This window comes from Cynoglossus semilaevis, chromosome 9, assembly GCF_000523025.1.
Source record: "Cynoglossus semilaevis isolate Cse_v1.0 chromosome 9, Cse_v1.0, whole genome shotgun sequence".
NCBI classification, from domain to species: domain Eukaryota; kingdom Metazoa; phylum Chordata; class Actinopteri; order Pleuronectiformes; family Cynoglossidae; genus Cynoglossus; species Cynoglossus semilaevis.
In genome coordinates this window covers 17,680,942-17,694,325 of record NC_024315.1, presented here as the reverse complement: position 1 = coordinate 17,694,325, position 13,384 = coordinate 17,680,942, and the positions used below count along the sequence as shown (strand labels likewise).

Sequence of the window (13,384 nt, the reverse complement as noted above, 5' to 3'; positions counted from 1 at the left end):
TTGTCCCTTTGCCCCGCCTCTCCCCCCCCGGTGGGGGGAAAGGAGGGAGATTGAGGACAAGCCGAGGACAAAAGTTGAGTTTTATTAAAAACATTTTTTTATTTGAAACGAACCACACGGACATTCATTTATTTATTTACTGTCATTGCACTTAAATTTACACTGCATCTCCAGAATAATGACTGAAGCCGAGTTAATTAACACCCACAAAAAAATATTTCTTGCAGTTTTTTAATGCTAGGATTTTAATATTACAGTTTATCATTTTAAGTCGACATTCAGTGTTTGAGCCATACTTATACCTGTTTAAACACTAACATTTAGTGCTGTTTTTAATTTACAATTTCAAATGGATTTTACATGTTTATCGAATGGAGCAGATATTTTTGGATGGGTTAATTCTATATTATGCTTCTTTTTTTTAATGATTTTTGTTGGTGTTGATGACATGTAGCCACTTTTTGTCCTCACTATCCTTTAGTCATTTTAAACTTGTGAGCTTGACAACTGCCTACTATACTTTTTAACTTTAGAGTGAAATAATAAATATTAATGTGGATTCAAACATGTATTACTTTAATCTTAGCTTTCCTAAAATCTTCCAATAATATTGTCTGGGGTTTTATTAGAGTTAGCTTGCATTTTCTTGCTTCTCCTTTAGTTTATATAAACAATGTAATAACTACGTACAGGGCGAAAATATAAATCATTTGTGTATTTATGACAAATAATACATGTGTTGAAACTTTACCGAAATGGGCACGTTAACAAAATTGGCTTTGCCTTTAGCTTTAAGCGGAAGGCAGTGATGGGCGGTGAACGGGCGACCCCATGTGGCGAAGAAGTTTAGTTTGTGTATTTCTACAACATCATGTTACTGTGTAGTGTTTGTGTAGTGTTTTTATACTTTATACATTCTCTTTGTTCCCCAACCACTTTTCTGCCCGGGTTTAAATTGTGATGCTAATGTAGTGGTGGTCAAACTAGGGTATGTGGATACACGTATCTGAGATTTCGGGATTATTATTTTTAACTACATTGGTAAAATAGGTAAAGAATACAAACTGAATGGCTCAGAATAATTCATGGTGATCACAAGGAGGATATTAACATTATAACTAGTCCGAGAGAGACCAAAGTCTATAAGATTTAACACAGATATTACCATACCCCTTCAAGATTGCATAGAATGAAGTTGCTCAATGACAATAAGTGTTGGAAATGTAAAACAGAATTGTTTCTTGCACTACATATGGGACAGTACATTGATAGCTTCATTCTGGGAAAAAGTGGTGGACGTCCTGAGTGAATGGTCTGGTTCGGTAATCCCCCTGACTTGTGTTGTGACTACTTGTACTAGATTGTAGATAGGCCTTATTATATGTGGACGTCTTATGTGTGAATAGTTTGGATTTTTTTTATATATATATATCATTTTTCTACAACATGACCTGTGTTATTAACCCTGTACTGGTTTGTATTCTTTATGCTTCTTTAAAATTCAATAAAAAAAAAAATCCTAATCCTTTACACTCAACATTGTCTTTTGACTCAAAAACTAAAAAAAACCCCAAACTTTATACCTCCAGTATATTCCTTACTACTGCATATTAGGATACATTAAACAAGTCCTACCAATCACCACTTGATTGAAGATTCATTCAGTATATCAAGTGTCTTCTGATTTGACGATGTTGTTGCGATCATCTCAGTGGATCTTTTTTTCCCTAGATACACCACTGAAAACCCTAACCTGTTGTTTTGGATTTGCCCCTACATGGAACTTTAGGGAGGAATTAGCCTTTACCATAAGGTGAAAATACAAAAATAAAAACATCATTTAAATTCTATTATTTCATAACAGTATATTACCCTGAATAATGAAGATGACAACTTTAATTTGTTTCTATTAAAAACAACTCTACCACTAAACAAAATACACACGCCATAGGGTCATACAGGGGTTAAGGGCCAAAAGCTTTGCAATCTTCAATCTAGGATTTGACAGTAGTCAAACAAGGTAAGGCACTGGATGTGATACACCATTAGGTCCAATGAAAACCAGTCATGATTCTGGTTAAAGACGTCACATACACCAGTGCACATGTTGAACTTAATAGACAAGAACTTTTCACAGTTATACAGCAACCTAGATACTTTATTTTAGCTTGTTAACTTTTAGATGAGTCTTTGGTTTATGAGAACATATAAAATCAGGGAAGATTAACAAATGTCAAAATTCTGACATTCCATTTTTGAGTCTTTGACTATGACTTTTTATGGGTTGTTCTTGTCTTCACTCCTAAATGTTGTGAGCCCAGGCTCAGTATCTGGCATGTGGTTGTGGTGCAGGAAAAGGACTGCGTCCAAAGTCTCAGGAGGAATGTTCGCCCTCTTCCTGTACAATGTACATGGTCCCTCTTGTGCAAAGTCTTTTGCGGCACTGCCCGCCACAGCTGGAACAGCCAAGTATGCCCTCGCCACTGTGGACAAGAGTGGAAACTGCCCACCTGTTGTTCTCCACCACTGCAGAGGCTCCACCCCCAGTGATGCCCCTTTGTCTGCCCGAAAAATAGACATCTCCATGTCTACGGATTCTTCTACAGAGCTCTGTTTGCTCTGAGGAGCTGAGCAGAACAAGTCACCAAGTAGGAACTCCATACCAGATTGTCCAGCCTGTGAGCTGCAGTCTACTGAATCATTGTCATCTGTTTCGAATGCATCGCTCTCTTCATCTTCATTTACATGTTCGTCTTCATCTTCTTTCTCATATTTATGTTTATCTAAAATGTCTTTGAAGATCACTCGATGGTTGTTTTTGAGGCGTTTGCTTCTTCGCAGGATGTCACCCTCTGACTCTGGGGACTCGGTGGAAGGACTTCTTTTAATTTGTATAATCCGTCTGTCCTCCTTCACGAGCCTGACAGCCTCTTTTTTTAACCAATCAAGAGTTGTTTTCTGCTCCTGGAAAGAAAACAGATATTAAAACAGGGTCTTGTACAGGACAAAAACTCTTACAAACACATTTTTGCAACATTTGGTACTTATTGTGGTCAAATGTGTGAATGGCTGTACAGCTACATTAGCTACAACAGTCCTGGTTACAGCCAGCAGAGCTAAGGTTAGCTACAACAGACCACAGTAGACAAGATGATCCAATTGATGCCCATAAAATAGACCTTTTATTTTATAATCTTCTTTTTCATGTTCCAATATTGAGTCTCACCTTCTCATTCATAAACCCTAATCCACGGAACTGTGGGTCAAGGGAGCAGGCCACACACAGTACCATATTAACAACAGGGTTGTCATAACAGCTGGCCAAGCTCTTCCTCATCATCCTCTTCACCTCTCTTAGAATGGAGGAGGATGAATCACCCTGCCGAGACACCAGATGGCGAGAGAGTAGTCCAATTAGAATTGGTTTGACGAGGGACAGCCTAGGGAAACCCTCTTTGGCAAGGGTTCGACATGCAACGTCCAAAGGTCTAAGGACCAAACACAGATCCTCTACAACTTTCCAGTCAGAACGCATGGTGGAATTTGCAGAAGAGCAGTTGGAGGTTGAGTTTGTGGGGCAGTTACTGGAAGAACTGTTCTCTGAAGGTGCTTCAGCGTTTCCTGAGCCCTCCCCTGTGACTTCTTTAATTAGTTCACAAAAGGGACTTTTGTGTTTGATCAGAATGCTAAGCAGTGGGTAGAGTTTATCCCACGTGGGCCGACTGTGAGTCCAGGACGTCAGCTCAGCCCATTCCTGTCTGGTGAAAGTTTGCAATAAACTATGGACATGACACGAGCTTCTGTCCTGAGAAGGCGCCAAGAAAACAGGTGAAAGAATATCATGAAATTGGCCCAAAGTCTTTGAGATAACAGGATGTGACATCACTTCTTCAATGCATTCCTGCAAGCTTTTCTGACCCTCTCTCTTTTGACACGTCCCTGCATCATCTTTTTTCTTCCTTCCCCTCCAATCAGGACCAAATTGGACTGGGAGATTCCCCATTCCTGTGCCATAGCTTTCACCTGAGCAACTATTGTTTGAATGGTGTAATCTTTCACAGCCCTTCCCATCAGTCTTTGAGAGGTCAATGCCACGTTCTTGGAATTATAATTCAGGTCTATGCAGTGTGCCCACAGGGTGAGGTATGGCTCACTGGTTCCATGCCAGTTGTGCGACCAAATGTCCACACTTAAGGTCACATTATTGGGAATTTCTCTGCGATCAATGGGATGCTGCCCACGTCTCCTGGGCTCAATGGGCGCAGTGTAGTCTGGCACAACCTCTTGTGTGCCACTTATTATCCTCAGCTGATGAGCAAGGCAGGCCTTGCCTTTTGTGTGGTGTTCCTTCAGAAGGTTCTCCAGCTGGCTTGGTGATGGCAGCTCCTTGTTGGAGGGTAGAAGGGTGTGTATCAAGTGTCTGAAACCTTGTCCCTCTACAACAGCTGGGGGCTGGAGGTCCAAAATGAGAAAGTTGGCCACGGCTTCAATCACTTGTGCAGATAAAACCTGGGGGGTAGTGCTGACCAGGCCACTGCTGAGCATCATGGGCTGGGCCTGCTGTGCACCTGTGTAAAGCACAAAAAACATTTGAATGACAGGACATCCTCTTGAGTCTTTTGTTTTAAAAGTGACTAAAACCTTCATTCAGCTGAAAATACAGACAGAAGTACAAGATACAGACGACCAGCAGTCATTACCTCCAGAACCTCTGTCCTTGGTGATCTCACGGAGTCTGATGTGGTGTTTGTTCATCAGATGGTTTTTGAGATCTGCTTCTCCTCCAGCACAGCCCACATGTTCTATGCACAGCTTACAGACTGCAGTGCTGCGATCCAGAGGTCGACCGGTGGGGTCTGCCTCAAATCCAAAAAAGTACCAGGAGCTGTGTTCTGAGGCCCTGGGGTTTCTCAAGAGTTTTTCAGTTCCAGGCATGAAGTCGTACCTGTCCATGAATTGACCGAAAGGAGATGGGACAGAGACAAAAGGAGTGGAGACACTGAGAGTGGAGGGAAGGGAAATCCCAACTTGTTCATTAACCATGTCAGAGTTTGATGTCACATCACTGATCAGAGGCATGGGGCTCTGTGATTGGCTGTGATCTGACCACAGGGAAGTGCTGCTGGACTCTGGGAGCGTGACCAACTGGATGTCCTGCAGGAGGCGCAGTGCTGTCTCCTTGTCTCCAACTTCACATTTCATACCATCTCCTACATTAAACCAAAGAAAATAAGCACACAAGTTAAGTAAGTTAAGTCCACTATTTTTGTAAGATTCAGTAAAAACACTGTTTTCTTTAAGCTAGTTTAGGCTAAGGTGTATAAACATTTATCTTTAATTTTTTTTAGTTACCGTAAGCATTTCTGGCTTATTTTCTCAAATGACAAAATACAGCTATTAGGCCTGTGTTTAGCTGTGGGGTGCGAGAAGCCCTGCCTTGGATCTAAACGACTCCTCTTGTCTTCTTTCCTGTCAATCGTTTGGCTGCTCAGAGTGTTTTAGGTTATGGGTAACAGTTTTGAATGTTTATGGTTTAATTATCAATTTAACATTGTTGTATTGCTTCCAAACAGTGCTCCTCTTGTATTTGTCACCTCTATTAAGCCAGGTCATGACATAATCGACTTTTTATTATTTGTTGGCTGCTTGTCTACTCTCTAAGAGTAATGGCAGGCTTAGTGGTTAGGGACCAGGGTCTGGAGGGATGGAGGATCAAGACACTGCTTACACACTGCTTCCCTGTTCACTATGGTGATGGTTTAAAAGCAGAAGACAAATTTCATTGTGTCATGTGTCAATGACAATACTTAATTTTCTTGATCATTAAATTCTCTTCAATCACAGCAACAATTGGATTTTAATTTGAAGCAACAAAACAACAAATCTTTTGACATGATGATCACACAACCGTCACCTGATGCTGCACTCACCTATTCCCAGGCCCAGCATGGAGGCGTAGTCCTTCCCAATCCAGACCCTAAGCTCTGTTCCTTCTGGAATGGGTTTGGAAACCCTGTAGTAGATGTGACGGTAAAACTGGAAGATGTACATGTTGTGTTCTTCCTCCCTGCTTGTATACCTGATATACCTAGAACATAAAACAAAAAGAGGGGCTGACCGATAGATGGATGACAGAAATTCAGTTTTAATCATATAAATGACAACTACTGTGACGAAAAGCAATTTAAAGAATGAAACCTCATCCAGTTGGACTTGTTTTCATCAGCAGCATCAATGTATATGAAAGCAGCATCATCTCTAACCTGGAAATCACAAGTGGCTGTAAATTACTGTACACCTACAATTCAGATATTATACTCACAAATCACCACAGCATCATAATAAGTCATGGTTAAAGTATCTTTTGAAATATTCTCACTCACAGCCCAGGAATATTTTAGATTATTTGGCATTTGTCTGCAGGTTTCTCCAACAAATGGCCCAAACATGACGCCCTGCTGAAGTGGATATTTGGCATAGACTTTCATATCTCCTGTATGATCCTCACTAGAAGATCCAGAGCCACGCATTCCAGCACCGGAGTATTGACAGAGAAGCAGACAGGAGGGCAAGGAAAGCAGTGCACGAGAGGGGCCGTTCTGGAGCCAAGGCTCCCCAGAAGGCAGCACTGCATCTGGGACATAGGTCTGGTTCAAAGCATTCTGCATGAAATGGACATCGTCAAAGAGTTCTTCTTGGTCCAAACCTAGAAATTTAAAGTTTTAAGATAAATGTGTAAATAAGTCACTTCAGTACACTTTCAAAAAAGTATTCATCAAACATTGAATAAATATTGAATGTTGAAGGCATGCAGTAAAATGAAAAAAAAATATCAGAAATTGATCATCACCAAAATCATCACAAAGAAAATCAAAAACAAAAATACACACAATAATAATGCAAGTGGATCGAAAGGTTGCTTGTTTGGGTCGTTTGTGTTGCCGCCTTTGGAAGACAGTCTTTCTAAATGTGCTACAGACGACGAAATATGCGTTCAATTTGGTAACGTGCTCCCAAACTTTCGAACACTTTGACCTGGTCGCACAACGCATACGCAGCGTGACGCTATACACACGCTTGGCGCGAAGAGTTATTTGTAACAATCTTTAAAATGCATTCTGTTCTCTCTTTTTTTTTCGTTTTCGCTATGATAAAGTTTCTGCTGGTCCTTTAGAGGGGAACTGTCAGTTTTTGAGCTGTGAAAGTCAATTGTCCGAGGGCACTAATTTCCTCTGATAACGAAGTAAACAGAACTGAACAATGCTGCATTGACAGGGCAACGGGAGCCGTAGGCACACAGTTATGTGACGAAACCTGTCGTTCAGCTCTTGGCACTTGTCATTGTCGATGCTAGTGTGATATAAATAAAACTTGTGCTTGTTTTTCAAGTGCTTTTGTTGGAGCATCGCAACTTGTTAGTCTGCAATGCTCAGCTGCTGCACACCAGGTGCATCAGAAAGAAATGCAACAACCCCTCATAACCGCGACTAAATATAAGTGTCACAACACACCGGTATTGTTATCTACAGAACTGTACAAATGGGAAAAATTCTGATCATGTCTCAGTGTTAGTCGTACAAAAATGTCATTCAGATGAAGCGGGTGACTTATCTGCCTTCATATGACACGCCACTTGCATTTACTTGTCACTTTATGAGAAAATTAATATAATATTAAAAACAATGGCGGTAATTGCTATTACACCCAGGTGTGTCTGGATTTTCATGTTAGCTTACATGCTTGTTCAAACAGCGATCCCGGGGTCGAAGAGGAAGAGGACTCGAAGAAATCTGCTCGGTGTCGACGTGTAAGATGGCTCCTTAAATTCGTAGTGTTTCCACTTTTGACGAGCACTATTTTTCTGCATAAGCGACAAATGGCCTCATCCGGGTTTAGCGGTTGACCATTTTTGTCCCCTTTAAAGCCAAAATACAGCCACACACTGGATTTGCTCCTGGGCTTGCCAACGAGATCCATGTTTATATGGTCCTTGGCTCCCCATAACCGATTTGCGATGGCGACTCGTTTGCGCATGCACAACTTTATACGGAAACTCCACTGGGACAAACTTCATTGGAATTAAAGTTTTTAAACACCATTGGCAACTAGTTCATGTTTATAAAATGAATGGCTCAAAATGAAAATTGGTTTTAAAGTGAATAAAAAAAAACCTGGATATTATCTGTAGAATGTTAACGTTATAATCAGTCCTAGAGAGACCAGAGTGGGCCAAGGTTTTTAATTTAAAGTAAAATATTGCAATTAATCTAAATAAAATAGATTCAAAATATTTGTTAAAAATTCATCACTGCTTTAGGAATAATAGGCTAATGACGGTTCAACTAAGGCTAACACAATGTACCCTTTTGGACAAATGTATTGTGTTGATGTAATGTTATGATGAAACAATGTCCACTAATCTTAATATTAACCTTAATGCTTCAAAGTTTTACATCCCTATCAGACATGGAGGGCTTCATCTGTCTCTACCTCCTTAACTTGCTAACCAACTAATTAACTAGCTAGACACTTCATTCACTCACTCAAGTGCTATGTTTGTCACAATCTTCCTTCTTTCATTCAATCATGCTGTTGAGTCCCAGCAGCTGTTCAGACAGCCTTAGCTTTTACCATTAGGTGAAGATACAAAAACACAAACATCATTAAAATACTATCATTTAATAACAGTATTTCCCTAAACAATCAAGATACAACCTTTACCTAGCTTCCAACGAGAACTATGAGAACAACTATATGTAAACTGTACACAGTAATACCACATGCTGCAGGGGCACTAGGGGTCCTACAGGGATCTACACAAGGTTACTTTTTAGTGTAGAGTGTTTTTTATACTGTGTCAGGGACAAAAGCTTTGCAATCTTCAATCTAACATTTGACAGTAGTCAAACAAGGTAAGGCACTGGATGTGATACACCATTAGGTTCAATAAAAACCAGCCGTGGTTCTGGTTAAAGACGTCACATACACCAGTGCACATGTTGAACTTAATAGACAAGAACTTTTCACAGTTATACTTTATACAGCAACCTAGATACTTTATTTAGCATGTTAACTTTGAGATTAATCTTTGGTTTATGGGAACATTTGAGGGCTTGGTGGTTAAGAAAGCGGACTAAGGTCCAGAAGATGTTAGGTTCGAGTCCACCATGTGACAAGTTTCCGCTGAGGTGCACTTCGCATGGCACAGTCCCCACACACTGCTCCCTGGGTGCTTAAGCTGCCCCCTGTTCACTATGGTGAAGGGTTAAAATCAGAGGTCACATTTTGTTGTGTGCAGTGGTGTGCTGTGTCATAATGACAAATAATTCACTTTCACATTTAAAATTAGGGAAGATTAACAAATGTCAAAATTCTGACATTCCATTTTTGAGTCTTTGACTATGACTTTTTATGGGTTGTTCTTGTCTTCACTCCTAAATGTTGTGAGCCCAGGCTCAGTATCTGGCATGTGGTTGTGGTGCAGGAAAAGGACTGCGTCCAAAGTCTCAGGAGGAATGTTCGCCCTCTTCCTGTACAATGTACATGGTCCCTCTTGTGCAAAGTCTTTTGCGGCACTGCCCGCCACAGCTGGAACAGCCAAGTATGCCCTCGCCACTGTGGACAAGAGTGGAAACTGCCCACCTGTTGTTCTCCACCACTGCAGAGGCTCCACCCCCAGTGATGCCCCTTTGTCTGCCCGAAAAATAGACATCTCCATGTCTACGGATTCTTCTACAGAGCTCTGTTTGCTCTGAGGAGCTGAGCAGAACAAGTCACCAAGTAGGAACTCCATACCAGATTGTCCAGCCTGTGAGCTGCAGTCTACTGAATCATTGTCATCTGTTTCGAATGCATCGCTCTCTTTATCTTCATCTCCTTCCCTCTCTTGGAAACTCATTCGATGGTTGTCTTTGAGGCGTTTGCTCCTTCGCAGGATGTCACCCTCTGACTCTGGGGACTCTGGGGAAAGACTTCTTTTAGTTTGGGTCCTCCTTCTTTCCCCCTTTACGAGCCTTACAGCCACTTTCTTTAACCAATCAAGAGTTGTTATCTGCTCCTGGAAAGAAAAGTACACATTAAAACACCAGGTTTTAATTTAACATTAGCTACAACAGTGCTGTTGCGGACAGTGTATCCAGCACACAGTAGACCAGATGACAAGATTCGGAGCCAAAAAAAAGTCCTCAAATGTTGACTATAATAGCGGTAATTGTACTGTGAGTTTGTAGTAATCTATGAATGAAAAGGTAAAGAACTGCTGCTCTAAAGGTTAATCTTGAAGAAAACATTAAGACTCAGATTTAAGACCACACAACAGACTACTTTTCTAATCTTCTTTTTCATGTTCCAATATTGAGTCTCACCTTCTCATTCATAAACCCTAATCCACGGAACTGTGGGTCAAGGGAGCAGGCCACACACAGTACCATATTAACAACAGGGTTGTCATAACAGCTGGCCAAGCTCTTCCTCATCATCCTCTTCACCTCTCTTAGAATGGAGGAGGATGAATCACCCTGCCGAGACACCAGATGGCGAGAGAGTAGTCCAATTAGAATTGGTTTGACGAGGGACAGCCTAGGGAAACCCTCTTTGGCAAGGGTTCGACATGCAACGTCCAAAGGTCTAAGGACCAAACACAGATCCTCTACAACTTTCCAGTCAGAACGCATGGTGGAATTTGCAGAAGAGCAGTTGGAGGTTGAGTTTGTGGGGCAGTTACTGGAAGAACTGTTCTCTGAAGGTGCTTCAGCGTTTCCTGAGCCCTCCCCTGTGACTTCTTTAATTAGTTCACAAAAGGGACTTTTGTGTTTGATCAGAATGCTAAGCAGTGGGTAGAGTTTATCCCACGTGGGCCGACTGTGAGTCCAGGACGTCAGCTCAGCCCATTCCTGTCTGGTGAAAGTTTGCAATAAACTATGGACATGACACGAGCTTCTGTCCTGAGAAGGCGCCAAGAAAACAGGTGAAAGAATATCATGAAATTGGCCCAAAGTCTTTGAGATAACAGGATGTGACATCACTTCTTCAATGCATTCCTGCGACGCAGAATCATCTCTCTCCAGGAACGTTGTGGAGTTTGGGTGAGGGACACTTCCACAAGCTTTTCTGACCCTCTCTCTTTTGACACGTCCCTGCATCATCTTTTTTCTTCCTTCCCCTCCAATCAGGACCAAATTGGACTGGGAGATTCCCCATTCCTGTGCCATAGCTTTCACCTGAGCAACTATTGTTTGAATGGTGTAATCTTTCACAGCCCTTCCCATCAGTCTTTGAGAGGTCAATGCCACGTTCTTGGAATTATAATTCAGGTCTATGCAGTGTGCCCACAGGGTGAGGTATGGCTCACTGGTTCCATGCCAGTTGTGCGACCAAATGTCCACACTTAAGGTCACATTATTGGGAATTTCTCTGCGATCAATGGGATGCTGCCCACGTCTCCTGGGCTCAATGGGCGCAGTGTAGTCTGGCACAACCTCTTGTGTGCCACTTATTATCCTCAGCTGATGAGCAAGGCAGGCCTTGCCTTTTGTGTGGTGTTCCTTCAGAAGGTTCTCCAGCTGGCTTGGTGATGGCAGCTCCTTGTTGGAGGGTAGAAGGGTGTGTATCAAGTGTCTGAAACCTTGTCCCTCTACAACAGCTGGGGGCTGGAGGTCCAAAATGAGAAAGTTGGCCACGGCTTCAATCACTTGTGCAGATAAAACCTGGGGGGTAGTGCTGACCAGGCCACTGCTGAGCATCATGGGCTGGGCCTGCTGTGCACCTGTGTAAAGCACAAAAAACATTTGAATGACAGGACATCCTCTTGAGTCTTTTGTTTTAAAAGTGACTAAAACCTTCATTCAGCTGAAAATACAGACAGAAGTACAAGATACAGACGACCAGCAGTCATTACCTCCAGAACCTCTGTCCTTGGTGATCTCACGGAGTCTGATGTGGTGTTTGTTCATCAGATGGTTTTTGAGATCTGCTTCTCCTCCAGCACAGCCCACATGTTCTATGCACAGCTTACAGACTGCAGTGCTGCGATCCAGAGGTCGACCGGTGGGGTCTGCCTCAAATCCAAAAAAGTACCAGGAGCTGTGTTCTGAGGCCCTGGGGTTTCTCAAGAGTTTTTCAGTTCCAGGCATGAAGTCGTACCTGTCCATGAATTGACCGAAAGGAGATGGGACAGAGACAAAAGGAGTGGAGACACTGAGAGTGGAGGGAAGGGAAATCCCAACTTGTTCATTAACCATGTCAGAGTTTGATGTCACATCACTGATCAGAGGCATGGGGCTCTGTGATTGGCTGTGATCTGACCAAAGGGAAGTGCTGCTGGACTCTGGGAGTGTGACCAACTGGATGTCCTGCAGGAGGCGCAGTGCTGTCTCCTTGTCTCCAACTTCACATTTCATACCATCTCCTATATTAAACCAAAGAAAACAAGTATACGGAACTTTTGTAAAATTCAGTAACAATGCTTTGTTTTCCATTTTCTATTAGCTAGCTTAAGCAAAGACATGACAATATATAACTATTTAGGCTGTGTTTAGCTGTTCTCTTTCTAAATAACACCCCCCATTTTTTGGCTGCTCAGAGTGTTTTTAAGTTAAGGAAAGACTTATGGTTTAATTACTGAATAAACGTTGTTATACTGCTTACAAATGGTGTTTCGCTTGTATTTATCACCTCTACTGTGCCAAGTCGTGACAGGATCGACTTTCAATTGCTCAATGTCTCTGGCTTATTTTCATTCTAATTCCATTCAAATTTTAGCAAATATACTTGTCATTTAAATTCATTAAATTCATTCAAATTTAATGGATTTAAACCCACTTAACCAACTGTAACCACCCATTGTCATTTGTTGTTAGAATAATAATATAAGAATAATACTGACATTTATTATTATTTGTAATAATGTGCAGGCAAAATTAAAAAAAACATCATTGCATTATTTTTAATCACAGCACAATGGCATTTTAATTTGAAGCAACAAAACAACAAATCTTTTGACATGATGATCACACAACCGTCACCTGATGCTGCACTCACCTATTCCCAGGCCCAGCATGGAGGCGTAGTCCTTCCCAATCCAGACCCTAAGCTCTGTTCCTTCTGGAATGGGTTTGGAAACCCTGTAGTAGATGTGACGGTAAAACTGGAAGATGTACATGTTGTGTTCTTCCTCCCTGCTTGTATACCTGATATACCTAGAACATAAAACAAAAAGAGGGGCTGACCGATAGATGGATGACAGAAATTCAGTTTTAATCATATAAATGACAACTACTGTGACGAAAAGCAATTTAAAGAATGAAACCTCATCCAGTTGGACTTGTTTTCATCAGCAGCATCAATGTATATGAAAGCAGCATCATCTCTAACCTGGAAATCACAA

General features: G+C 41.6%; 2 protein-coding genes across 2 annotated transcripts in view; both read right to left on the bottom strand.

Moving 5' to 3' along the window:
- Nucleotides 1-51: 51 nt before the first annotated feature.
- Nucleotides 52-3,903, bottom strand: LOC107989064 (uncharacterized). The gene is made up of 2 exons (XM_017035485.2): nucleotides 3,227-3,903; nucleotides 52-2,964 (listed from the first exon to the last, which is right to left on the bottom strand). The coding sequence occupies exons 1-2, from the start codon at nucleotides 3,881-3,883 to the stop codon at nucleotides 2,278-2,280; spliced, it is 1,344 nt and encodes a 447-aa protein (XP_016890974.1). The 5' UTR covers nucleotides 3,884-3,903; the 3' UTR covers nucleotides 52-2,277.
- The window catches only part of LOC103384268 (uncharacterized), a 13,573-nt gene continuing 4,071 nt past the window's right edge, over nucleotides 3,883-13,384 (bottom strand). The window contains exons 2-6 of the mRNA XM_008317727.3: nucleotides 6,384-6,706; nucleotides 6,199-6,263; nucleotides 5,931-6,088; nucleotides 4,701-5,210; nucleotides 3,883-4,568 (exon numbers count right to left, since the gene is read on the bottom strand). Of these exons, the coding sequence (XP_008315949.1) occupies nucleotides 3,883-4,568; nucleotides 4,701-5,210; nucleotides 5,931-6,088; nucleotides 6,199-6,263; nucleotides 6,384-6,706 (1,742 nt within the window). The remainder of the gene's footprint in view (nucleotides 4,569-4,700; nucleotides 5,211-5,930; nucleotides 6,089-6,198; nucleotides 6,264-6,383; nucleotides 6,707-13,384) is intronic.

Coding starts and splice junctions, on each gene's coding strand:
- LOC107989064 (XM_017035485.2), bottom strand. CDS start 3,883: ATGTCACATCCTGTTATCTCAAAGACTTTGGGCCAATTTCATGATATT. Junction 2,965..3,226: donor TAGGGTTTATGAATGAGAAG/GTGAGACTCAAT, acceptor TTTTCTTTCCAG/GAGCAGAAAACAACTCTTGA.